This window comes from Fusarium pseudograminearum, chromosome 2 (genome assembly GCF_000303195.2).
Source record: "Fusarium pseudograminearum CS3096 chromosome 2, whole genome shotgun sequence".
Classification (NCBI taxonomy): domain Eukaryota; kingdom Fungi; phylum Ascomycota; class Sordariomycetes; order Hypocreales; family Nectriaceae; genus Fusarium; species Fusarium pseudograminearum.
In genome coordinates this window covers 1,501,995-1,526,308 of record NC_031952.1, presented here as the reverse complement: position 1 = coordinate 1,526,308, position 24,314 = coordinate 1,501,995, and the positions used below count along the sequence as shown (strand labels likewise).

The 24,314-nt window shown below is 49.5% G+C and overlaps 7 protein-coding genes across 7 annotated transcripts, besides 4 other annotated features; 4 read left to right on the top strand and 3 right to left on the bottom strand.

Annotated features, from left to right (window-relative positions):
* Positions 1-287: 287 nt before the first annotated feature.
* FPSE_04650 (uncharacterized protein) lies at positions 288-1,217 on the bottom strand (the record flags this gene model as incomplete). Its single annotated transcript, XM_009257768.1, has 1 exon — positions 288-1,217. The coding sequence occupies one exon, from the start codon at positions 1,215-1,217 to the stop codon at positions 288-290; it is 930 nt and encodes a 309-aa protein (XP_009256043.1).
* Positions 1,218-2,114: 897 nt separating this feature from the next.
* On the bottom strand, positions 2,115-3,222 carry FPSE_04651 (uncharacterized protein; the record flags this gene model as incomplete). The annotated part of the gene is made up of 6 exons (XM_009257769.1): positions 2,115-2,436; positions 2,487-2,498; positions 2,549-2,557; positions 2,967-3,002; positions 3,062-3,152; positions 3,198-3,222. 6 exons carry the CDS (start codon positions 3,220-3,222, stop codon positions 2,115-2,117), a joined length of 495 nt encoding a protein of 164 aa, XP_009256044.1.
* A 1,835-nt stretch (positions 3,223-5,057) lies between these two features.
* Positions 5,058-5,092: a microsatellite.
* A 305-nt stretch (positions 5,093-5,397) lies between these two features.
* Positions 5,398-6,642, top strand: FPSE_04652 (uncharacterized protein; the record flags this gene model as incomplete). Its single annotated transcript, XM_009257770.1, has 2 exons — positions 5,398-5,816; positions 5,886-6,642. The coding sequence occupies 2 exons, from the start codon at positions 5,398-5,400 to the stop codon at positions 6,640-6,642; spliced, it is 1,176 nt and encodes a 391-aa protein (XP_009256045.1).
* A 366-nt stretch (positions 6,643-7,008) lies between these two features.
* FPSE_04653 (uncharacterized protein) lies at positions 7,009-8,260 on the bottom strand (the record flags this gene model as incomplete). The annotated part of the gene is made up of 2 exons (XM_009257771.1): positions 7,009-8,056; positions 8,118-8,260. 2 exons carry the CDS (start codon positions 8,258-8,260, stop codon positions 7,009-7,011), a joined length of 1,191 nt encoding a protein of 396 aa, XP_009256046.1.
* Positions 8,261-8,594: 334 nt separating this feature from the next.
* Positions 8,595-10,133, top strand: FPSE_04654 (uncharacterized protein; the record flags this gene model as incomplete). Its single annotated transcript, XM_009257772.1, has 2 exons — positions 8,595-8,707; positions 8,759-10,133. 2 exons carry the CDS (start codon positions 8,595-8,597, stop codon positions 10,131-10,133), a joined length of 1,488 nt encoding a protein of 495 aa, XP_009256047.1.
* A 2,160-nt stretch (positions 10,134-12,293) lies between these two features.
* Positions 12,294-12,335: a microsatellite.
* Positions 12,336-12,561: 226 nt separating this feature from the next.
* On the top strand, positions 12,562-13,670 carry FPSE_04655 (uncharacterized protein; the record flags this gene model as incomplete). The annotated part of the gene is made up of 3 exons (XM_009257773.1): positions 12,562-12,598; positions 12,676-13,351; positions 13,406-13,670. The coding sequence occupies 3 exons, from the start codon at positions 12,562-12,564 to the stop codon at positions 13,668-13,670; spliced, it is 978 nt and encodes a 325-aa protein (XP_009256048.1).
* Positions 13,671-21,228: 7,558 nt separating this feature from the next.
* Positions 21,229-21,263: a microsatellite.
* A 991-nt stretch (positions 21,264-22,254) lies between these two features.
* Positions 22,255-23,403, top strand: FPSE_04656 (uncharacterized protein; the record flags this gene model as incomplete). Its single annotated transcript, XM_009257774.1, has 1 exon — positions 22,255-23,403. The coding sequence occupies one exon, from the start codon at positions 22,255-22,257 to the stop codon at positions 23,401-23,403; it is 1,149 nt and encodes a 382-aa protein (XP_009256049.1).
* Positions 23,324-23,347: a microsatellite.
* Positions 23,404-24,314: the final 911 nt, after the last annotated feature.

Genomic DNA, 24,314 nt, shown 5'->3' with positions numbered 1-24,314 from the left:
TACGATGAATTGTGAGATGAACGGGGCGTTGGGTCCAAAAAAAGAATTCAGAATTATAGAGGAGCGAAATGTTATGAGGTGCTGGGTCATCTTGTCCGGGGGGGCAAGAGTGTCTTTGGCCCGAGAACAAGTCGCAGTTAATACTGTATTACTGTACGATAGTATTTACGATGTGTCAAAAGACGACCAATATCATGCGCATGATCAATCTTGGATCTGCTACATCTCTTTTTCGTCCTGTTCGTATGCGATATCCAAACTGTCCCAAACTATCTCGGTGAAGTGATCTAGACACTGACATAACCGCGCATCACTGGCGTAGCTGTCCCTGAGAGCTTGACCGTGGCAATCTTTGACCCTTTCACGCCCACATCAACCACGATGTTACTCTCCCTGCCCATCTCAATACCCTGGTCGATTTCGTACCGGAAGTCGTGATCACCAATGCTAGTCTGCTGAAGCGAAAGATGGCTTGAAAGCGCGCTGGCAGCACTGCCCGTAGCTGGGTCCTCCAAGGCACCTTCCATCATCCTCGACCGAATAGAGTATACTGTCACGCCATCTTCCTCGCGTCGGTCGTTGACCACATAGTAATATTTACAGAGGAGGCCGTTTCTCCAATCGTCGTCAAGTAGGTCATTTACAGGCAGGGATACGCCGCTTATTCGAGCCCTTCCGAGATGGTCAAGATCCGGGAGCTCGATGAGCGCAAACGTCATACCATTGACGATACTGAACAGGGGTGCACGAAGTTCACAATCGCGTATCGCAGGGTCCGGGGATATTTGGCCAGGCGCTGGTGCTGATAGATCGGCCAAGGTCTTACTGTGACAGCGGACGTTGTGCGGGATGGCAGCTTGGATATACCCAGGACGGGTCTGGGTGAGGGCAATTGGGCCTGCTTTTGTTACGACCATATCAACGCCCTTGGGGATAAGGGTGACAGCGGCGCCTATAGTGGGATGTCCAGCAAACGGGATCTCGGTGTCGGTTGTGAAGATGTCGATCACTCGATGAGTGACATCACTATCGGCATCGGGGCTGATCTCGTGGATAAAGACCGTCTCGGAGAGATTGAATTCGCGAGCAATGGTCTGCTTCTGCTCCTGCGTAGGCTTAGGACTATTGCTATCTGCGGGAATCGTAACGACAGCGAGGGGATTGCCTCGGTAACGAGTCTTTGTGAAGACATCGAGCGTGACAAAGGAAAGCTCCATGGTTAAGCTTTGGTGGCTTCAGCTGGAGGGGGTGTTAGCTTCTATGGGAGTGCAGCAGTAGCAGATGCGGCACAGGAGAGATCTTCTGTAGATAGTTTGGAGATTGAGCGCGGGAGCCTTGAGCAATTTGAGCTTGACACGAGCTTTAGCCTGAGAAACCTCGATATAGGAACAGTTGAATGAAGTTATGACGAAGGAGGGGAAGAAGTGTGGTGGGGGCAGCGTCACTTTGGCAAGATGGAAAAGTAAAAACTGAGTCAGGAAAGTTCAGGTGCTAGATAAGCTGTAGGGTAACCTCACGTCCAATGTTCCTGTAGCATCTCGTAAAAACAAGTGATCATAACTCATAGGGTTTAAATTGCTCAAATAACCTTATTTTTCCGATGTTGTGAACTAGAACTCCATCTTTATACATTCGGAGATTGTTCAGGTGCAAAACAGGGTTGCCAAATGAGACCACCATAAAGAAGGGGGCTTTCCGTCAAAAGAGAGTTATCGTGTTCGGTATGTCCTTTTACACTTAGGTAAGGCACAAAGTCTAGCAGAGCGGAGCAAGAAGAGCATTGGAACGAATTGGCCAATCAAATAACAAGGATTATTTAGTGTTGATCATGGCCTGTCCATTCGACCAAAACAGCTTGAGTGGCCTCAGGCAAGCCTTGGAGGTCGGTTCCATGTCTGCAAGGCGCCAAGACATGAGTAGTTTGACGAACGACGGGGACTTGCAAGGAAAAGAAAGACATCTCGTAGGTTGGTTTTCGAGGGATCTGCAGGCTAGTCGCCAACAGTGACTTCATGGCGGGTAACACGAACAGGGCAGGGCAAACCAAGGGCATTGCAAAAGACACACAGCGGCTGCAACTCGACTCGTGGTGACTTCAGATGTCCCGCAGTTCATCATATCCCCAGGCCTTGAGAGAGCAAAAGGTCGGCATTTCCAATTGCTGCCGTAAATGGAAACTCATCAGACGATGGTCTGGGCAAGGGGCCATGGACTGAACCCAGTCTTGGTGGGGGCTTTACAGAGCAAAGCTTGAGCAAGGTCTGGGCGAAAGTGGAGGGCACCCATGTTAGTGACAGACGCTTGTTGCAGCTGGCGCGGCAAGGGGCAGGGCTAAAGATGCACCAGTGGATGTCCACCTCGTGGCATGCATCTTTCAATGGAGTGACATCCATTTGACCAGTCCTCGGTGGCAGGCGGGTTGCTAAAAAATAGGGACTTGAAGCCGTACAGACGAAATCATTAGTCCACTCTTAGGCCATACATACACTAAGAGTGATCTAATATTTATGTCAGCCACGGAATCAGTACCGGTTTTTATGCAACCCACCTGGGTGGACTGTAGGGTAGTCATAGAGACACTGATTCTGTTGATCAGGAGGCGAATTCTTTCCACCTTTAAAGATGACGCAGCAACTGCAGGATGGTGGCTGGGCTTGGTCCAGGCGCTGTTTCGTGCGTGTGGTGGCTAGGTGGGTAGAGTCGTGTAAGAGAATTGGATGAAATAGATCTGGGCAGATCTGGACCAGGGGGTAACAGTCAATGGCTGGCTCGAGAGACATTGCGCGAGGTGGTCAAAGTTTTGATGTGCAAGGGCAGCTTATCGCGATTTTACGTCGGTAATCAATGCCCAACGGCCAATCCAGCATGGGATTTTCGCAAAGGCCAAACAAGACTCAACATGATACTGCACCTGGGCTAATTATTGAGTCAATTGCCGCGTACTCCCAAGCCTGTCGCTCACTTACACTGAGGCAAGTGGAGGGCCGATCAAAGCTCCGCGGCTATAGCAATAACATCAAGTCATATGAGTGCAGGAAAACCTCGGCAGGAGAAAACGTACTGAAACCCACTCCCATGTCGAATACTGACTGACGCCAACCATGACAGAGGGAAAGGCGCTGGAATACCAATGGTGTCATTGGCTGTCGAGGCTAATGTATGTAAGAGTGTAATGTCAAGCGAGACGAGACACTTACACACATATCTTTTGAGACACGACATGGGGGATGGGCATAGCCTTGCGCCTCGGTCTCGGCCTCGACCTCGGCCTCAGGCACAAAGAGCGACTACATTGCAACAATAAGGGATTGATTTGATTTGATTGCCATAGGTGACGGTTAAATGGAGTCAAACAAGGGGTCCAAGATGGTCTTGCCGGAGGGACTCTTTTTGATGATTCGGCCCACTGCTCATCTCCATCGGCTTGTAGATGAAGTGGATACTTGCGTATTCGACAGCGTTAGGAATCGAACTGGGTCGGGACCGGCTTTCTCGCTGGGCTTGGCGCTCGCTCATATTGAACTGAATATAGACGGTCATGCATTAACAGTGTCTCGTCCTGTACAGCATAAGCGTGTCAAGAGAATGCGGTGTAAGAAATATGGTCGCACGGAGCAAACAGATGCATCTGCAGATGCAGCAGTTGCAGGTGTAGTTGCAGATGCGGTGTGACCTGTAATAAAAGAGAATTCAAGTTGGGCGGCCAGGATTCATCCAGTTCAGTGTATGTATTATTTGACACGCAGTTGACAGGGACGCCAGGGAATGCCTGTCTGATCTGCTGTGCTGTTCTGTGTTTTGCTCTCTCTGCTACCTGAGCTCTGATCACATTACCTACAGAGTATCCACGGCCATTCTCGGGCGTTCCCCAAAAAAAGATTTCAGGGTCCTCCGAGTCGACGCTAACCACGTACCTAGTAGCAGTGACCCGAAGTGGCCCGGGTTCCGGAGGTACTTTCTTTGCCTTTGCAGGGCCGTAGAGAGACGGACGCGGATGAGGCGGAAAAAAACAGAGTCGGGCATGAGGCGAGGCTATTTCCTGGGTAGGTAGTAGTAGTGAAGAGGCTGCAAGTGTACAGTCCAAACTAAGCCTGAAACAGAAAAGAAATAGAAGACGTTGGCGAGTCAAGATGGCTAAACTGTTCAAAGTAAGTGCAATGATTAAAGTCATCTCATGCTCGTAAGTACCGTACCTGGTTGCGTAAGTTCTATTGCCTCTGCCCGGGCCGTCTGGTCATCATCGATATACTTGGGTAGGTAGGTAGTGACACATTAGATTGATTGATTCATACATATGTGAGCAGGTGAAAAAGGTTACTTTGGCTGCCTGCCCGATCAAGAGTAATAAGCGCCCTCATTCTTTCCTGGCTACCAGCCATCATGCAACCACAGGTGTTTCTGCCTGCCTCTCGCTTCCCAACAGCAGAGGGGAAAAGTGCTGTCAGTGTGTCTGCCGGTCGTTTTTTTCCTTTGCAATTTTGGTGCTGGATACTTGGATTACAAGGATGCTCCTAGATATCCACTATTCATGACCCCACCATGCGTTAGCGTGCCCCTCTCTCGGCAGCCATGCACGCCAGTCTCAACCAATCCAGTTTGGTAAACGAAAAAAAAAAAAAAAAAGTTCGAGCTCTCGTGCTCTTGTTGCTCTTGCTCTGCGTTCTTCGCTCCAACATGTGGCAGTCAGCATACAGAGTTCCCTCCTTCCCGCCATCAAGGGGATCATCGTTTCTCCTCTTGTAAGTCAAAATGTGCCTCCGGGCCTACAATGGAGACAAGTTCATTCTCTCCGGACCTATCAGCTTACAAGAATTGATTCATTGCAAGTCCCTTCTTAGCTAGCTTCCCCGTTTGTGCCTTCCCCAGCACCGCTACTGTACAAGTCTCATCGCCCACTCTTTGCCCCCCATCTCATCCCCTTCTACTGGAGTACTCCTCCTCATGGTTGCCATTGTTGCGCGCTCCCTTGCTCTTGCCTGCTTTCCATGTTCTGCTCTTGCTCTTGCTCTTGCTCTTGTGTCGTCAACACCCGTAGACCGCCTCCACTCTCGGCTTCAATCCATTCATCCATCCATCCATCCATCCATCCATCAATAACAAACACTCCCACCCCCCTTCGATCATCATTCCCTTGACATCTCTCCTCCTTCATCCTTCCATCTTTATCCATACCCATAATCTACATCACCGTTGTCCTCGCTAGATTCATATAGTAGACCCTTGGCGATCAATCTGATCCCTTCCAACACTGAGTTTACAACTGCTAGCAACGTCCCGGTGACCATTCTACCAAAAGTCGACAGTCCGTCCGTCCATCATCTGTATAGATAGACTTGTCTTCTCTCTCTTCCAATTTTAATCTCCATCTTGTCTCAACACAACACACTCGCCATCGCAATGCCTTACAATACGCGCCGCAAGTCGCTATCTTTACCCAGTCTCGGCATACACGTCCCAATGACACAAGCTGCTCGCGCTGCTGCCGCTGCCTCCAAGAACGCTTCAAGATCTTCTTTGTCGTCATTATCCAGTGCTGCCTCATCCGCCTTGTCACCACCATCATCAGGTTCTGAGGCCCCCGAGGCGCATCCCAGCAAACGACAGAAGCGATCCCATACCAACGATAATGCTCTTGAGCAGACACCACCTCCTTCACCAACACTAGAAGATACAGTGAAGTCCAAGATTGATTTTGAAGCGATTCGCGACGATATCGTTGAAGCTGTCATTATTCAATTGCAATCTACTGGAAACCGGCCTCACTTGGTCAAGGAGTTGGCTACCGTTTTGGCCCAACGTCTTACCTCTGTGCAACAGTAAGTTTTGAGACAGCTACCATTCCCCTCAACCCCTCCGCCTCCCGTGCGCTAACATTCCGATCCCAGCTCTGCCAACCCTTGCGCCATCATCTCTTCCCGGCTGGCTTCATATGCTAAGCGATCATGCTGGACTGCCCAAAAACCCTGCCCTCTCGCCAAAGAACTCGAGAACATTCACCCTCGGAGGACTTACTACTTTCTCACTACCTGCCCTCGTCAACCCATCCCTGAACCCAGCTCCGCTGTGCCTTCTCTATCCGCTCTCGACACGCCTTCCGTGTCGTTGACGGACGACTCTGGCTCCGACGATGTTGAAGCTCGCAGACGCGAACTCAGCCCCTCGCCTGAGGTTGACCTCTCGGATCATGGATTCGAGGAGGGCGACGATGAAGTCATGATGCCTGCTACTCCCATTGGCTCTCTTCCTTCTCATCATCGTTTTGTGCCAAACCGTCGCAACAGCCGTCATAACTCACCGCCTCTGGAAAAAGACGAGCGGGAGTTTACTCAAACGGCTGATTTCTTGCAGAAACGCAAGTTTGCCGAAGACACCCCTGCTGCTGAGACCGCCGATCGCACCACCCACACCTCCGAGTATGGATACCGCGACGACTTTTGGTTCGGTGACCACCGCATCTTCACTTCAAGTGCCTTGCTTACCAGCCCCGCGGTAAAGTCTAGCTCCATGTCAAACATGACATCAGGTCCCCGGAAAGAAGATGACGGCGAGACCTGGTTGAAGTTTAACAAGCTTATGGAATGGGACCAGGGCGCCGAGAGTATTGAAATTGACGAGCTCGATGGCTTGCTTGACGACTGCTGAGCGATTACGACTTCTCTAGCAGCTGCAAGAGATCGGGGATGAACGAGATGATAATTCCGCCATGTCTGTGACGACGGATATACGACACACTTATATATTAATTGCATGGGGAAGGCGCTTGTTGAAGTATTTGTACATTTAGAACTGCCTGGTGTTTTGGATTGATTGGGATTGGAGTACCAGGAAAAGGGATCATAGCATCCCCGTGGTTTTGATTTATTCGGCGCCAAAAAGGATGCGCATATTTGGGTTCTAAAATGCAATGCCGCTCATACTGCTTTCGACTCTTGAATATTGTACATATGTATTCTACAAATCCTTCTCATTCTTCATATTAATCGTTTGCCCGAGTGAATGTGCGACGTGTCAGGAAGTCTTGTCGTTGACACGTAACTCGATCCATACCAAGGTGCCCATTTGTAGAATGTTGGGCCGCTCCACCTTGACGATTTCAAGACCTGGTGTTTTGCTTGTTGCTTCTTCAACGAGACCCTCGATATCGCGATTCCACCAGCAGCCGTACTTCTCAAAGTGTTTGCCGGCATTTTGATCGAGGAGGCCATTGACGATGCCATACCAGCCCTTGCCGTGCTCGAGGAGAATTATGCGACCTGACCCTGGCTTGACAACCTTGGCCAAGTTGTTGACGACAGCGACAGGGTCAGACACTGAGCACAGGCCAAAGGTTTGAATAACCGTATCGTATTTCGTGGTCGCAGGGGTCGCAGGCCCAGGGATCGGATGATGTGCGTCGGAATGAATTAATCGGAGCTGATCGTTGAGATACGATAATTGCCCTCCGGTATGGTCGGCCATAGTAGATGCGCGGACAATGGGAGCAGACGTTTCCATGGGCGGAACAGTCTTTACCAGGCGTTTTCGAGCTACATCGAGCATATCGACCGAAATATCGAGACCGGTGAATGACAAGACACCCCGAGGCATCTTGCTGCCGACTTTGCTGAGTTTCCCCTCCACGCGCTTGTTCAATGGCTCCCAGTTGAAGTATTCCAGGTTGCGACCGGTACCCATTGCTAGCTCTAGCACATGTCCGTCCGCGTGCTCTGCTAAGCGCTTTCGTAGTTTGGTGATACCCATCCACCACTCGGGAAGAGTAAGCTCCTTGTCGAACTGTTCCGCGTTATCGCCATCGAGGGCTGGTGGTCGACCGGTAGGGGTGGCGTGCTCGCATGCACCACTGCAGGGTGTCGCCTTGAAGGACGCAGCGGCAGTTCCGAATATGTAGAATCCGAGTGCACCGGCGAGTAGAGCTGCTCCGGTAAGAGGAAGCCATGTTGCACGCCAGAGATCGAGGAGGGTTTCGGCTTGCTGAGGGGGAGATGTCGATGATGTGGAGGACGATGACGAGGGTGAGGGGGAGGAAGTTTTCGGGAGATGTTCAGGTCGAGGTTTGCTGGTCGTGGTGTATTAGTATACTCGCTTTTGGTATATCGTATGCGGACAAGGAAATATACGGTTTGTAGGGTTTCGAGATCTTTGGTGGGGGTCGAGATGTCGGCGTTTTGATATTAGGGCGGAGAGTTCGAGGTGCGGAGCTTGCGAAACGGCATTGTGTGTGGATGGCTCTCGTAGTGAGGCCTCGAGCTGAAGCGATCATGCTGGCGGTATTTCCATGAGGTTCGTGGCGACAATTGAGGTGCGAGGCGGGGCAACTGAAGCTCTCTTGATGATGAGGTTTTACATGTGGAAAGTGAATGGATGAAAATACGATTCAGGCAGGGTTTCGTGGAGCGGGTCTGTTCCATTCGACAGGTGGGTCCAATATCTGGGTGGCGCATTCATCATATCGTGGAGCGTTAACGGCTATTGATAATTTGGCGACTTACAACAATACGTCTATTTGTTACCAAATCTTTTGAATCAGAAATTGAACCTGACTAAAGAGAATCCAAAACCCATAAGTTTCTCTTTTAAACTGACACAAAGAAAATATGGCGACGCAAAATGACCTCCAAGAGCTCATACGCCTACTCACGGCGCGTAAAGTGTCCATGATGACAGCCATGGGCCAAGTAAAAGCTCTGCAGTCAAAGAATCTCCGAAGGTAAAATTAATAATACCCTCTCATAACATTGTACTAACGAGTATACTGCAGTATCGCGCAAATCGCCGATGCTCATTTGGCTACAGTCGAGGAAGCCCTCGGAGGCGATGCCAAGGCAGCAAAGAGCCTTCAAACAGCGTGCAAGAATCACGAGAAGAAGAGCGGTACTAAGCGCGCAGCTGAAGATGGCGTCCCAACTACAGCAGAAGTGAAGAAGCCAAAACTAGAGGCTCATCGACGAGATCTGGACTATAGCTCTATGTCGGGGGATGATCTCGAAGCAACCCTGGAGTTACCATTGGAAGAGAACGAGGAAATCATACGAAACACTACAGTTGTTACTAACAGAGCGCCCTTGCTCTTGGCCTTCGCTGTTGAGCTATTGCGATTTACCATGCCGGAACAGCCTCCCAGCAGTCGGTTGAGCCTCGCCCAGGCCGTTGTGAGCGCCAACTCGCGAACCAAAGCTATAAGTATAGGTATCGAGAAGGCTCCTCCTAGTGGGCAAGAAAAGGCCCCAGAGGGACAGCCCAAGATTTCGATCATGAACCGTCCTGTTCCAGTTCTCAAACGAGGCGGTTATACCTGGTCAGGCTCTTCTCAGGTTACATCGTCCAACGCTTCATCAGCAACTCTTCAGAGCAGCCAACCGAACCCCAAAGGCTGGACTGCAAGCCGAAAGTTATCTTCGAGGGGTTCCGTATTCATAGCCCATGCTATATCTATAACTTCACCTTCTGCACGTGGTGCGGTTGTCAAATCTCTTATGGCTGAGAAGCCGGAGCTGGAGACTGCAACACACAACGCCTGGGCTATCCGAACTAGCTTCGGAAACTCGCCCCTTAAACAAGAAGCTTCATTTGATGACGGAGAGTCGGGATGTGGAAACTTCTTGCTCCAACAACTGCGCGACCTCGACATCAGCAACACCCTTGTCGTACTTACAAGATGGTACGGCGGTGTCATGCTTGGCCCCGATCGCTGGCGCCTGATGAAAGAGTGCCTCAACGACGCTCTATCATCCCAGAAGCGCACATCCAGTCTCAATGGGGAACCTGTATGGGCTCTCGATCCAGAAGACAAGAGCCCCTCAACATCAACAGTTGGCATGCCGATCCATCGACCAGAAGGTGCACGGAACTACATTCTACGAGCCTTTGCACCAGTCGAGGACAGCGGAAAAAAGAAGACGGTCACCGCTGCCAATGAAGAGAAACACGAGAATCTGGGACGTGTTCTCGGTGCGTTGCGCTTACTGTTTGCGAGCTGGGCTGGTACTCTGAGCCGCGATGAGTTGGACAAGCGAGCGTGGACTTGGTATATCAATCTTCGACCTGATGTTGATTCTGGGCCTGCTGGATGGGGAGCTAAGGGGACGCTGAATCTGGGAAAGATATTGGATTTGAGGAGGAAGGAGGGCACGTAATATGCGTAGGTCAGATACATGAGCGTTGGCTAAGAACGATAAGACTACTACTAATGTACATCCGCCGTGCTTTTATCTTTAAGATTTGATTAATTAGTACGCCTTGGGCAATGTCATGATTCACGACTCAGAACGTCAACAGTGACTTAGTGCACGAGCAGAGGGTTGGTAAGAATATAACTTTTCAGGTTACTCCAGAGATACGACAAACTTCACGTACAGGTGACATGTCGGATGCGACCACTAAGATAGGTGAGTTTTTACAGCTCTTGCGTTGGTGTAGTATACTGAGAAACGATTGAAAACCGTAGGCTTCTTGACTTACGCTGAGTTCAAGTCATTCGAGTCCTCTTTTGTCCCATGCTGTTATGCTCCCCGAATGAGAGACTGAGTGTTGTGTAGCAGGTTGCCCGTTATTGCCAATATACATGCCGCTTATCAGACCCATATCTCAAAAACCATCTGGTTTAGCCATCAGGGTAATATATATGGCTTCATACCAGAGTTTGCTGTCCAGTCACTCATCGTCCTAGCATATACTAGGTCCAGTCTGTCTCTTGTTCCACACCAAAAGTACCCAACGGCTTATGCTTGAGTCACAATAGTATTGATATCAGTGGGTCATACAAGTATACTTGGAAAGTTCCCGGGCTTTTATAGTTCAAGTCTGAGCATAAACTTCCCGAGTTTATCGAACAACCGTTGCGCCTGCATGCCTTTACCCGAGCAACACAGATCGAATACGCCAACATACTCTCAGCAGTCCAACCTCTCTCATTGATTATCCCATCACGAGAAAGGCTGCCCATATATATATTCCATCGATATAAGATCCTTGGGCCTCTTTATGGACAACTACAATCGAAAAGATACTCATTGCTCCTCCAAGATCATGAGTATAGATCCCGAATTGACGCTATTCACTTATCAATTCGCTATAGGCGCAGTGGCAGAGTGGTCTAATGCGATAGACTAGAAATCTATTCTCCTCGGAGGCGTCTGTTCGAATCAGGCCTGCGTCGGATTGATCTTTTTGCAGTGTCGTCGTCCTGTTAATTCCACGCCAGTCAGTCGGTCGGTCTCTCTTTTTGTCATCAGTGAAACAACGTTGGTCGGTTCGTTGTATTACATCGACGGACGTTATAACGTTGCTGGGTGGATAACTGCATGTCTGAACAATATTGACTTTTGAAGGCAGACTAACATGAGTGAACTGGGGCTGTTTCATATAATACACGACCTGATGACATGTTGGAATTCCGGATGAAAGGCCATGTTTCTCTCGAAAACAAGAAATTATATGAGTAAACCTAGTTTATGGTCTTTCTTCGAATTGTCCCGAGACAAAGAAACGCGACTAAGACGCGTGCAGTAGTGCAGCAAGGTTGGAACGACTCACCGTCTCCCCGAGACCTAAATAAGAAAGATGACCGTAGGTTTAATTGAGCTTTGGGTTATTCTCACCAATCGCTGGATAGAAGTCGAGTGTAAACAGGAACAGAGGCGCTGTTGAGTAAAATGACTCTAAGCTCGCTGCCTGCTAACTAACACATGGATCCATGCGATCGCTACAGGGCCTCTTGAAGATTTACTGCTGTTACTGATGCATTACAGGTAGGACCTACCGCGGTGACCGAGCAAACATAAGAGGTATACAGTTTGCCTATCTCGTCCGAAAGTAAACATCAGTCCAGACCGCCAACCTGGTAATATTCATGCATCGCGATAGTCACGAATTCTCCGTCGCCAGGAACAAGCACAGAAACAGAAACAGAGACACTACAATCTGTCGCAACGCCCGCCACAAAGTTAATGCACAGACAACAATATTCTCCTCCCTGAATTCGTATAACACGAAGCCATTCAAAGATTCCATGCATTAGCTGGCATCGTCTTTTCTTTGTTCCTTTATTTTCTGCTTGTTGACTGACTTGAGCCTGTTCGTACTGGAATTGGACCCTGTTTCTTTCTTCTGCATCCCCCGCCTTCCCGTCTTCTACTTCTCCTTCTTCCCCCACCATCGGCAGGACGAGACCTCTTTTTCTTTGGTCACTGACCGACTAGCAGAGATAGTCTCAACTCGCAGACATTTTTCTTTGCTGCCTGGGCAACTCGAGCCTGATTCTTTTCTGACGTTTCACGATTAACGATCGCATAGAAACGAAACAAGGCAAAGACAAGACAGGACAAGACAGGGCGAGATACCCACTGTGCAATCTCGATAATAAGACGGGACTTGCAAGCATCACCGCAACTTAAACCCCAAGGAGCTCTACCTACAGCTGCGGCTACAGCTTCAGCTCCCCCCGTCCACGCCGCCGACGCAGTGTCTCTCGCTTAATTCACTATAAGACGACTCGCACGTTTCGTCCTTTCTCCAACCCGATCATCGATTTGCGATACCTTGTTCGCATACACAGCACCGACCATGGAGAATTACCAGAAGCTGGAAAAGATTGGTGAAGGTACGTGTGCTCTTCACTGCCAAGCTTGACCCTGAAAGCTTTCCTTCACTACAAGATATAATTCTGACATGTTCCAGGCACCTACGGTGTCGTCTACAAGGCTCGAGACCTCGCCAACGGTGGTCGAATTGTCGCCCTGAAGAAGATCCGCCTCGAAGCTGAAGATGAAGGCGTCCCAAGTACTGCCATTCGCGAAATTTCTCTCCTCAAGGAAATGCGAGATCCCAACATTGTCCGTCTGTTCAATATTGTTCACTCAGATGGTCACAAGCTGTATCTCGTTTTTGAATTCCTCGATCTCGATCTCAAGAAGTACATGGAATCTCTCCCCATAAGCGATGGTGGTCGAGGCAAGGCCTTGCCCGAGGGTTCATCGCCACACTTGCAACACCTTGGCCTCGGTGACACAGTTGTTCGCAAATTCATGTACCAGCTTTGCGACGGTGTCAAGTACTGCCACTCCCATCGGGTCCTTCACCGTGATCTCAAGCCACAGAACCTTTTGATTGACAAGGATGGCAACCTCAAACTCGCCGATTTCGGTCTTGCCCGCGCTTTTGGCGTGCCTCTGCGTACGTACACTCACGAAGTCGTCACTCTTTGGTATCGAGCCCCTGAAATTCTACTGGGAGGCCGTCAATACTCAACTGGCGTGGACATGTGGTCCGTCGGCTGTATCTTTGCCGAGATGTGCACGCGCAAGCCTCTTTTCCCCGGTGACTCTGAAATCGACGAGATCTTCAAGATCTTCCGGTAAGTGATGCGACTACGCCATGACTGGTATCTAGGCAGCTAACAATTATACAGCACTCTCGGTACACCCTCTGAAGACAACTGGCCAGGTGTCACGTCGTACCCTGACTTCAAGGCATCCTTCCCCAAGTGGCAGCGTGACTACAGCAAGTCTCTATGCAGCACCCTTGATGACCATGGCCTAGAATTGCTCGAGATGATGTTGGTGTATGACCCAGCAGGGCGTATCTCGGCCAAGGGAGCCTTCAACCACCCCTACTTTGAGCCGCACCTGGCACAGAAGCAGGCATCTGCTCAGACGAATGGCTACTATCACTAGATGGGATACGCAGCTCCATACCAGATGATGCAGATGCAGATGCACTGAACTTGACCCCGCCGACAAGCGGGCTGGCGGATGGGAACAGTATTCTTGCTTTGAGGATACCTTTGACACTTCGACCAAAGCCAATGGGACAACACAAACATGACAACGGCCGTAGGGCTTCTGGGCAACCCTACGCAGTTGGCTGCCTCTTGGCTTAAACTGTGGTTCGACTGGCCCTGCTTGACTCAACCTTGCATTGCCGGAAGATCTATCAGTACCTGTACCGGGCATTCTGACCAACATAGCTGGCCTGTTGTGTTATGAGGTCAAAGCTGTTGGGCCTGGTCAACTAATGGGGGTGGGGTGAATTCGTTACGACATAACAGGGATAGAATCAATAAGCAATTGCCTGTCGTTTAGGCGTTTGGAAGGCAGGCAGATAGAGGACTTGATAGATCAAGTTCTCAGGAAGGGCGGCAGATCTTTTATTCGTATGGTTTTGATTTTGAATGTGCTTTGTAGATGATAGTACTCAGCGCAGCGTGCGGTTTGATATCCGGGGTGCATGGCGAGGCATGGCAATTGATGAAATTATGATACGTTTAGCAACGGTTACTGTGTCTAGTCTATCTTCTTCATGGTGTGCTCTTTAGATCTGTCTCCTAAGACCAACTGCATATGGAGTTGGCAAGGAATAGATGACCAACATTGGCCGCATGGCGACAATGTAACGAAGTTGTGTAGCTGCTCGAGCGATGGATGGCCATGTCGTACAGCGCAGCATTACTCAGCCTCTCGGATGGGGTTTGAGATCTTTACCGAGCAACCGGGACGAACCAGGCCGGAGATCATGACCGGCCAGTCTTGTCGACCACAAAGCATTGTGCGTCTCGGCCCCGTAACCAACAACAACAAACTGTTGGTCTGGATCATCTTGGCAAATTGCACTGCCACCGAGAATACAACACGGACCGAAGGATTTCTACAGGCGTTTACAAAATGGAGAATATAGGCGCCGATAGCTGATATAGATTGACCACGTCGCGCGGCTCCATCTGGAGAGCCGCCCGTACTACAATACAGATCTATTCTAGTAACATATTTGTTTATTTTCCGATCTGTAAACCCCCATGTTGTGCATGGCTTGATAGCCGCCCGACAGGAATAGCAAGCTGGGGTTGGTTTTGAAACGCGGCGCTTAGAGGAGGATTGTAAGCGCCCTCGTGTAAAGTGCAGGGTAGGAGCTGTTGTATTTCGTTTCAGCTTGACAGAATATGTATTGATCAATTTTGAAACGGCTAATGCGAACATTGAGGCTGTGTTATTTTTTTTGTTATTGATTCTATGCTTCACTGGTGTTTAGTCATGTTGTCTTGTTGGTGTTGCATGCAGATCCGGAGGCATCCAAGAGGACAGACAGCCAGTGCAACCATGACTATGACTCTTGTAACACAAGCCTGTAAACTCTGTTTAGATCAGCATCCTGAAAACCGTTGAGAGCCAGGTATGTCATTATGCATCAAGCTTAACCCCCCGTACAATGCTGAGTTATCATGCACCCCAGGGCTGGTCTGGTTTGTTCAGGCGATCGTGAGCGGCAGTGCACAGCTCGACCGGGGGTTTTACAGCGGGAAGCGCCAATCCCGCGGCTTGAGCCGAGGTTCTGGACAAAATGTGGAGACTTGGAGCAGAGGCAGCCCGGAGCTCTTTGTGGGGATCGCCCGGACCGACCGATCGACCGGAGCGGAAGAAGAAAGGCATCGGACGCGACCACGGAGGATTCCCTTTTCCGTTGCAAGGGAAAAGCATGGATAATTGTTTTTCTTAATTGTTGTATTGACGACTCGGTTAAGTAGAGTGTTAGGTCTAGTAGCGGAAATACGAGATGCGAGTTTGTAAGGATTTTGGGGTAGTCCACTCGACACGAACCTCAGTACCTAGATTCGGTCAATAATAGCTGGCTGATAGTGGATAATACATACGGCCTTGCTTTTGCATCACAGGTCTACACCGCAATATAGCAGCACGAGGAGTCACTCGTTGCCTCCCGATCACGGATCCAATACAAGGCATTAGTTTGCGATTTTTAGTTGACTTATTCCCCGCATGGCAGGTAAGTGGTTTGATGTTGGGCATGAGGCATGAAGCTAGAGGCTAGGACTAACCCAACCACGCGGACATGTCAAGGTCATGAGATGGTCCACTCTTGCATTGCAGCCACCGCTACTGGGAGAGACCTTGAGAGTAAGGCATGAAAAGATTGCAGATCAAGTGATGGCCACGACAGTTTGTTTTTGTCTTGTTTTGTTTCGCAACTACTACAAGGTTTCATTCAAGATGCTTTATCTCTGTCGTGTTTGTGCTGTGCTTTGCTGTAGACTAGCCATTGGACCTGGGCCTGGGTTGGGGTCGAGTTTTAGTGGATACACGAGCCGTACGCATGAGAGTGTGAGTGGAGGACATGTCACGGATTAGCCTGCCAACTCTTCGTGTTGATAAACCAACTACTACCTTCCTCCCTGCCTAGAACATGAAGCTCTAGACAAACCCGGGAGGATACAGGTGGACTCGAGCTGCGAATAGCTGCATATCCCGAAACCAGCCATGCTGGAGCCGTTTGACTGACTGCAGCCCTCCGAAAGCGCTCGGTTTAGTACGTGTCGGCGTCGCCACGCTTCGAGCCACATGCCTCTTCCGGTGCCTGTGCCACACTTGCTTTGCGTAAAGAAGAAGCGTATGTGCATATGCATCAGCCACATCTCGAAAAGCAAAGCAGAGCAAAACCTTCCTTTTTGCAGGGGGGGGATCGAGTCAGAGCCACGCGTTAGGTGGGAGGACTCTTGACATGCAGGCGTCAGGGATATACATGCGGGGCTGGCCAATCACAAGATCAGATAGGGGAGAAAATCGGACGGATCTTGAGGGGCGTGTAACGCCATGGCTTCGTGCAGGTGCGCTACTGGCTTAGACCGGCTCAGGGGTCAGTGACCAGGGGTTTTAGGATCAGGGGCTAGGGACCTTCAGCAGCAGAGCAGAGTTCAGTTGAGTTTGAGTGTCGACTAACTAACAACTATCGTGACAAGATGGGTGGATGGATGACTCTGTGTGTGCTGTTAGTGGTCGTCCTTGATTCATGGCATACGATAACTCCCAATCAAGATGCCTGCAACAGTCGGTGAAGCAGAGTTTTTCCAAAACAGAATAGAAGTGACCAGAGAAGTCATGTTGAGCGATGTGATGATACTGACCTGTCACTTGGCTCAAAGATAGAGCTATAAACTCAATCAGACCACTTGCTGCAATAGATCTCGCGGTAGCCTCAGATGATCACTACTTGCTTCATCGTGGATACCTTCATAGCAAATAAAATAACTAAAAAAACACATCACCAACAATGCTAACTCTTCTCGGCCCGTCAAGAATTGATGGCCAAGTCGAGATTTGCTGCTACAATGCACTGACACTGGACTGTAGGGCTGCTCTGATTGAAGATCCCAGTCCAAGTTTGAGCTGGAAATCGTGAATGAGGATCTACTGGACAGGACCAGGGGAGGGGGGTCGTGATTCATTAGCGCAATGACCTGTCTGGTATGCAGATGGCAACCATTTGGTCGAGTCTTTTTTGTTTAAATGGACGTTTTTGTATACGAAAGATAAGTATAAGGTTTCGTACCTATTGATCTTGATCGGTTGCCTTGCCCTGAACAAGGCTATCGATTGGGGTTTTGACTCTGGGTACTCCTTTACCCAGGGCAAGGTTTCTTGAGGAGACGAGAGTTAATCAGCTTTTGCTTGGTCTTCTGCCACTTCTTCTCCCTCGCGTTGAAATGTGAACGAGAGGGGGGCCCGGGAGAAAAACCATTGGCGGTGATGCCCACCCTTTTACATGCGCATTCCTTAAAAGGGCTGCTCCCGAGCGAAGCTAGTGGCGTCTGCCGACACATACAGCAGGTGCAGGGGGTTTTATCTTTTTAGTGTCTTTCTCTGTGTGAGTGAGTGATTGATGGGTTAATGGGCAGCAAAAGAAGAAGGACGACGGACAGTCTATTTGTATGGACTGAGACATGATGGCAGCATGATTTATGTTTGATCTTCACGGATAATCACCATCGTGGACAAGGGGTGAAACGGTTCAGTTCAGTGGATGGCTGATAGCGTCAGGTGAAGGAGGTCGGTGATTGATTGATCTACCTGCCTGCCTTCAATTGTATGTACTTGACCACCATCAGTAACTGTAAGGGATGGAGATGCATCTTGTTAGTTGAAGATTACTTCCCCTTTTCATTCATTACCCCGCAATCAATGTTGAAGAGAGTCGAGGCTCGGAATGTATATGCACGTACGTGTGTATGCGAGACAAGTCTATGGCGGACTGGCCGCTGTGGATGGATGGATACCTACCTATGCCAAGACGCTGTTTATCGAGCATTGTCCATATCTGTACGGATACAGATCTAGCTGTTTGAATAGCATCACTTTTTTTCTTGAGCCCTATCGTTTCGGCCAACTGATCTGTCAATCCGTGGCTGATGATCCGAACGCCATCGGCCTCTAAATGAAGCCATCGCCAAGGGTAAAAACGCCAGGTACAGGACGGGGCCGGCAAAAGTAGATCCGATCAGTAAGGCAACAAAAAGCAACGGCCAGTGACGAAATCTCGACAGGAATGTGACTCGGTGGTCAAGACGATATAGGGTATTCTTAGGTAGTTAGTAAGCGCACTGCGGATACACACTGACTTTGACTCTGGACCTGAACCTGAACCCAAGGGTTCGGTTCTGTAGCAAGGCGCCATGGCTAAAAGTTAATTGGGATACAATATCATCAAGGAAGAGATTAAAAAAAAACAATCCAAAAGTGGTCTGACAATTGGTCGTCTAACTGTGCACACAGACCAGGGCTCCAGATACAACGTGGACGCATTGGGCAGGCGTTAAATCACGATCCTCGATTAATGTACTGGGATCGACTTTGTGATGTAGGCCTCCATTATCAAAGTGACCCGTCGTGAAAAAAAAAAGCGCTGGCGTTTGTGTTTGTGTTTTCGCTGGCTTCGCTTCTTCAGAACCATGTAACTACGTATTGTCGCAGGCCAGCTCGTCTTGGCGGTCTCGGATTTCTTTGCTTCTGCCGTTTCCACGAATGTGAAAAGCCGAAAGTGTTTGGTCACGCATATTTTTGTTTGGCTGACATGTACTATGTACAAGAGTGTTTGATGGGGCATTGTTTCGTTTTGTGTGTCGTGGTTGTGGACTGGAAACTTTGGTTGATATTGAATTTCACCTAATGCAGGGTCGGTGAGGTTATTGGTGAGGTTAGCCAGGGGAAGTCTGGATTGCGCGCAGGACAGCCACAATTACAGGCCGCCAGGTACAGCTCTCAGTTGACATGTGTGGTGGGCGTGGTGAAACGTTTTGTGCCATCCGAGATGGGGAGAGCGAGATGAAAGTGTCAAAACAGTGAAATCATCACATCAATGTCTTTTTACGTTGTACGACTGCTCCACGAGACGGGACGAGAGAGCCGAGACTGAAACGACGGTCACGCAAAATTATTCAAGTTCAGCCGCCACTGAGAGGCCTTGGAGAGCGGCCCGTAGTCGTTGTCGACATTAGTTTGGTGAGTAATGGCCAGTGCGGGCATTTCATTGTAGATTGATGTTTATGCTCTCAAGGGTAGTTTGGTTATGTTGATGAGCGCTTAATAAGATGAGATGGACAGTTACTAAGAAACCCCCTCAGTCAAAGTTGCAATGTCATACGAAAGAAGCAGGAAAAAGTCCCTGTAGATCTTCAAATCCCATACATCGTGGTACGCGTTCAAAAAGAATGGAGAATCACTGAAGAGAGATGCAGGGACTGTTGATCCTGCTACTTATTAGGGTCAACTTTGCCTCCCCCTCAGCACTTGTAGGTCGCTGGCAGTTTAGTTAGTGGAATTAGTGGCAGCCAGCCCCAGTTTTGCTTCAGACAGCCTGGTTTCATGTCAAACGAGTCGACAGCCAATCGTCAACCTCGCAACCGCCCAGAGAACTGTTTCGTGTGTTTGATGTTTTCCCGCAGCCCAATCAACAGCCCTGTCAGTATTTTCCCGAGCGTTTAAAGAGATGCACAATATGCGTGTCCGACTGGCTGAGCAGTTTATTTCAGTTTCTAAATACGCTGACGGGACGCGGACTCGATAGACCTGGCCCTGGTCCTATGCAGCTTGGTTGGTGGTTGAGTGTTGAAGGAAGGGATTCGAAGGGATTATGAGCTTATTATTAGCCATCTATTCGTAGCTGGCGCAAAAAGAAGATTCGGTGATCCATTTCTGCTGTGCTGTACTGTTCAGTCATGGATCTGCAGCCAATGAATTTGATCGTCTCTGATCTTCTGCCACAATGTCGCCTACTATGTAGTAAGAACAGGGAAACCTCGATATCAAACCACAGTCCTAGGAGCGGAGTATTAAGGCACTCATCACTGCCGTTTCATCTTGTGACTTTTCTTTTATTTCTATTATCATCATCTTCATCCCATCCCGTCTCCACCACCCTTCTCCTCCTCCTCACCTTTCCTTTGGAATTCATTCGTCGATCTTATTGTTTTTCTTGTTTGCCACGTTTCGACATTTCCCGCATACCTCTGGCAGGTACATACATCATCACCATCCCTTGGACGACAATTAATTGCGTACTATTGTACCCGACACAAACAGAGTCTTGACGATTCTCCATCATTCACTAATAACCCCCGCGCTATCGGTTCTTCATCTCTCCCGGTGCAGGTCCACCAACCACCAAAAAAAGCAACTTCACCCTTCAATACTCAGCGGAGGAGCAAGACTCTCTCCCTTTGTATGCAATCTTAAAATTCCAGTTGAAGCCAACCCTCACGATTAATCAAGAACCAATATTCCTTCCCTTGTTCAGTCAAGCCGGTCTTGATAGATACGAAAGTTGGATTATATAACTCTTGCAAGTATTCTCACTTGGATCATCATTAATCAATCCGGTCAACTACGAGTCTTCCCACTCACGTCACCTACGATCCATCCATTTCAAATAATTTACTCATCATTCACTTTCACCACCATTCCGATCGTCAGGTCCTTGTCCAACGCCTCCCCCACAACCTGCAACTTAGATTGCGTTCTCGCCTCGAAACCTTAAGCCACGAGCAAAGAGAGTAAGAAGAGCAAAAGTCTAAATCGCTTCACCTTTATTTCCGCTCCGATCCGTTTCGCTTCCCGCAGAATCTGTTCTCGGAAAGGTCTCAATCCGCTCATCGCCGTGCAATCCAGGGCCTCGATCGCCTTATCCCGTACCCGGCAAAGCAAACAGCAGCTGCTGCGCTTAACCGATCGGCTACTGAATCTGGACTTTTCAGAGACCAAGTGTCTGGTATTTTAATTAATATCAGAATCAACATCTCGGAACGCTAGGCTATCCATCCTGCAAACAAAGGAAACCACAGGAAAAAAAGAAAGGACAATACGAGCACAATCTCGTTGTTTCGGTAAACTGAGACAAACCAAACGGACGCAGCACAGCAACAAGACATTTTTTAATATTTGCTACGCCGCATCTGCAACGCAACGCAACGCAACGCAACGCGAAGCAACACTAAAAAAAAAACCCGTCACTGCTGAGGTTTCCTTTCTATTCTTTCCCCTTACGCGGACAGTTGGAACAAGCCACAGACCGCTCTCGTTTTGCCACCAATCTTTGGTTCCAAGCCCAACAAGAAAAAAACTGTCAAGTTTTACCCTGTGGCATCTGCCTTTCTTTGGTTAGCTACAGTACCTGCTGGAATCCATCTTAGCTGAAGGCATCCAACCAAAACATTTATCCTCCGGCCAGACCGCCCATCGCTCAGCTGCCGTCGATTCTGCTACAACTGTTGCGGTTTCTTCCTCTGCATTATCGGATATCCATACATTCAGAGAGTGGACCTGACCTAGTCTCGAGGCATCTCCGTTCCCCTGCAAAGGCAAAGAAAAGACCCAGTGAGTGACCCCATCCCTTCTAAAACCAAGCCCACCATCCCACCCCCTTACCCCTGCACGCACCCGAAAGCCCAGCCAGCTGCCAGCCAGAAGCCCAGCCCGCTTGTGGCACTGGTGCTGGAGACTCGCTGAAAGTGAACCCCTGTCCACCTCAACCTCAGCGAGCGACGCGGCGCTCAGCCTCTTACAAGACACGCCCCTCCACCCCAAAACGTCACTTTAGCTTGGTTACTTACGAAGCCAGTTCAGTTTTAGTTCAGTCTAAGCTAGGGTCCCGTCCAACCTTTAGGTCCTCATCCACCTGGACCTCACATGAGCCATTCTGTCTCTTGATTGATATATCAAGCCTTGCGTCGCCTTCCTTCACCCCTGGCTGGTTTTCTTATTCCAGTCACATTCGCTCAAGATATTAATCACCTGCTTTTGCTTTGCATTTGCTTTCGCATCTAAAGGTTCAAAGGCCTACCAATCCTTTTTTGGCCTCACATCTACACTCTGTACCTGAACCTTGCCTCACCCCACCCTCACTTACACGGCCCCCATTACCGTGTATATACTCTCTACCTCCTCCACCTCTCTACTCTCAACCTTCTCACACACATTCACAATGGCTTCCACAACATCACTACGATACCTCACCATGGAGGAGCTTAACAAGAACGCCCTGGAACAATTCGTCTACCAACCTGTGGGCCGCGATATGATCGCATACCTCGCCCAAGCTGCTCACAACGTCATCGCCTGCGACTCGACTTTGATGCCTCCCGCTCCCGCCGATGCTCGCCACAACATCCCAACTCCTCCCCAGAGCCCCGAGCCCCGAACCGTCCGATCCGAAGACGGAGCTCTTCCCACCCTTGAGGAGTTCATCACTCAGCTTGTCGTCTCTTCCAACGTCCAGGTCCCTACTCTCATGTCTACTCTTGTCTACCTTGGCCGCCTAAAGTCCAAGCTCCAGCCCATGGCCCGCGGTCTGCGCTGTACCGCCCACCGCATCTTCCTCGCTGCTCTCATCCTCTCCGCCAAGTACCTTAACGACAGCTCACCCAAGAACAAGCACTGGGCCAACTACAGCCACATCACAACCGAGTGCTACAACTTTGGCTTCAGCCGCACAGAGGTCAACCTCATGGAGAAGCAGCTTCTCTTCCTCCTCGAGTGGGATCTTCGAATTACTGAGCAGGACCTTTACCGGGATCTCGACGACTTCCTTGAGCCTCTTCGCCACAAGATTGCCGAGCGACATGCTCGCAAGATTCGACACCGCGAGGAGAAGCGACGACAGAAGGAGCTCTATGCCGCTTCCGCCAGATACCCCAGCCCTGCTTCTTCCCGTGGCCACTCCCGCTCTCGAGGATCAACACCCGAGCACGCACGAAACCTCTCTGGACCTGTCACTCCTCCTGGTCTCAGCTACAGCAGCTCTTCTAGCTCTTACGCCTCATCTGTCTCTTCTGGCCGCGCTTACTCCCAGGCTACTACTCCTCTAGAGCCTTCCGACCCCGAGCCTTACTACTACGAGTCGCAACAGGGCAGCCTCTATGACTCACCCGTGCAAATCGTCCCCGATGTTGACTACCCCAAGGCTCACATGGCCAGTGGACGCATGCTTCCTTACGAGATCACTGCCGACGAGTACCAACAGTACCAGCACTACCAGGATGCCTCGTCCAAGAAGCAGCAGCAGCAACAGCAGCAGCGCTCAAGACGTGGCATGTGGGGTCGCCTTCTCGGTGGAGGGGTCGCTGTGCGATGAATACCTAAATCGGGCAGTGCGTGCACGCACTTGACACCTGATGCATAGTCTTGGAGTTTACACGGACCAACGTTTGGCATCAATTCATTTTGCACATTTTTCGCTTGGTAAAAAGAATTCGGCAAGGCGTCGGTCGGGTTTGTTTTTTCTTTACATCTGCTTTTCTTGGAGAACCAGATTACACAATGGGCATGGTTAGATTGCCGCCCATCATTATTCCCTTTGTTCTTTTTTCACTATTGTCGGATTTGCTTGGGCTTCAACGTCTTTCATCAGAAAAGACCGGCGTTCTTCGGGTTTTGCATGAAAGACAGGAGCCCCCCGGGGTTAAGGGGGGCGTGTGCATTACAATTGCTGTTACGGGTAAGGTGGTTTATGGGATGGTTGGGTTGGATCACGCACTATCAATGTTGTTTGACGGCCTCTACAAAGTATCGGAAAGGATATAGGATGAAACGGCAAAGGAGTACACTGCCTCGATTGCAAAGGATCACTCGGAGTTTGTTTATTTAATTGGGGAATCATTTTTGGGTACAAAGCTTTTTTTTAGGCGGTGCATACAACAATAAGATCAGACCAGATGAGATACCTTTTTTTACACTACTACTACACTTAGTACTATTCAAATACAAGTCGGGCGATATGCCGCGATCTACCTTACAGAATCTCTCTTTACCTTTTTAGCCTTGTGAATTTACAACTATTCTTACAATTAACAAGGTAAGTAGCCAGGATCACTGGAGTAGATCTTACTTGGTGCGTATAAAAATAAGCCTTATTCACTGCCTGACAATTGCAGGGTTGTTCCCAGGCCAATTGCCAAATTTGGTATGCTGATTCGACACTACAGCCAATCACGCACGAAGGAATATCACCCGCAAACAACCTACCGAATCCTTCAGCATCGGTTT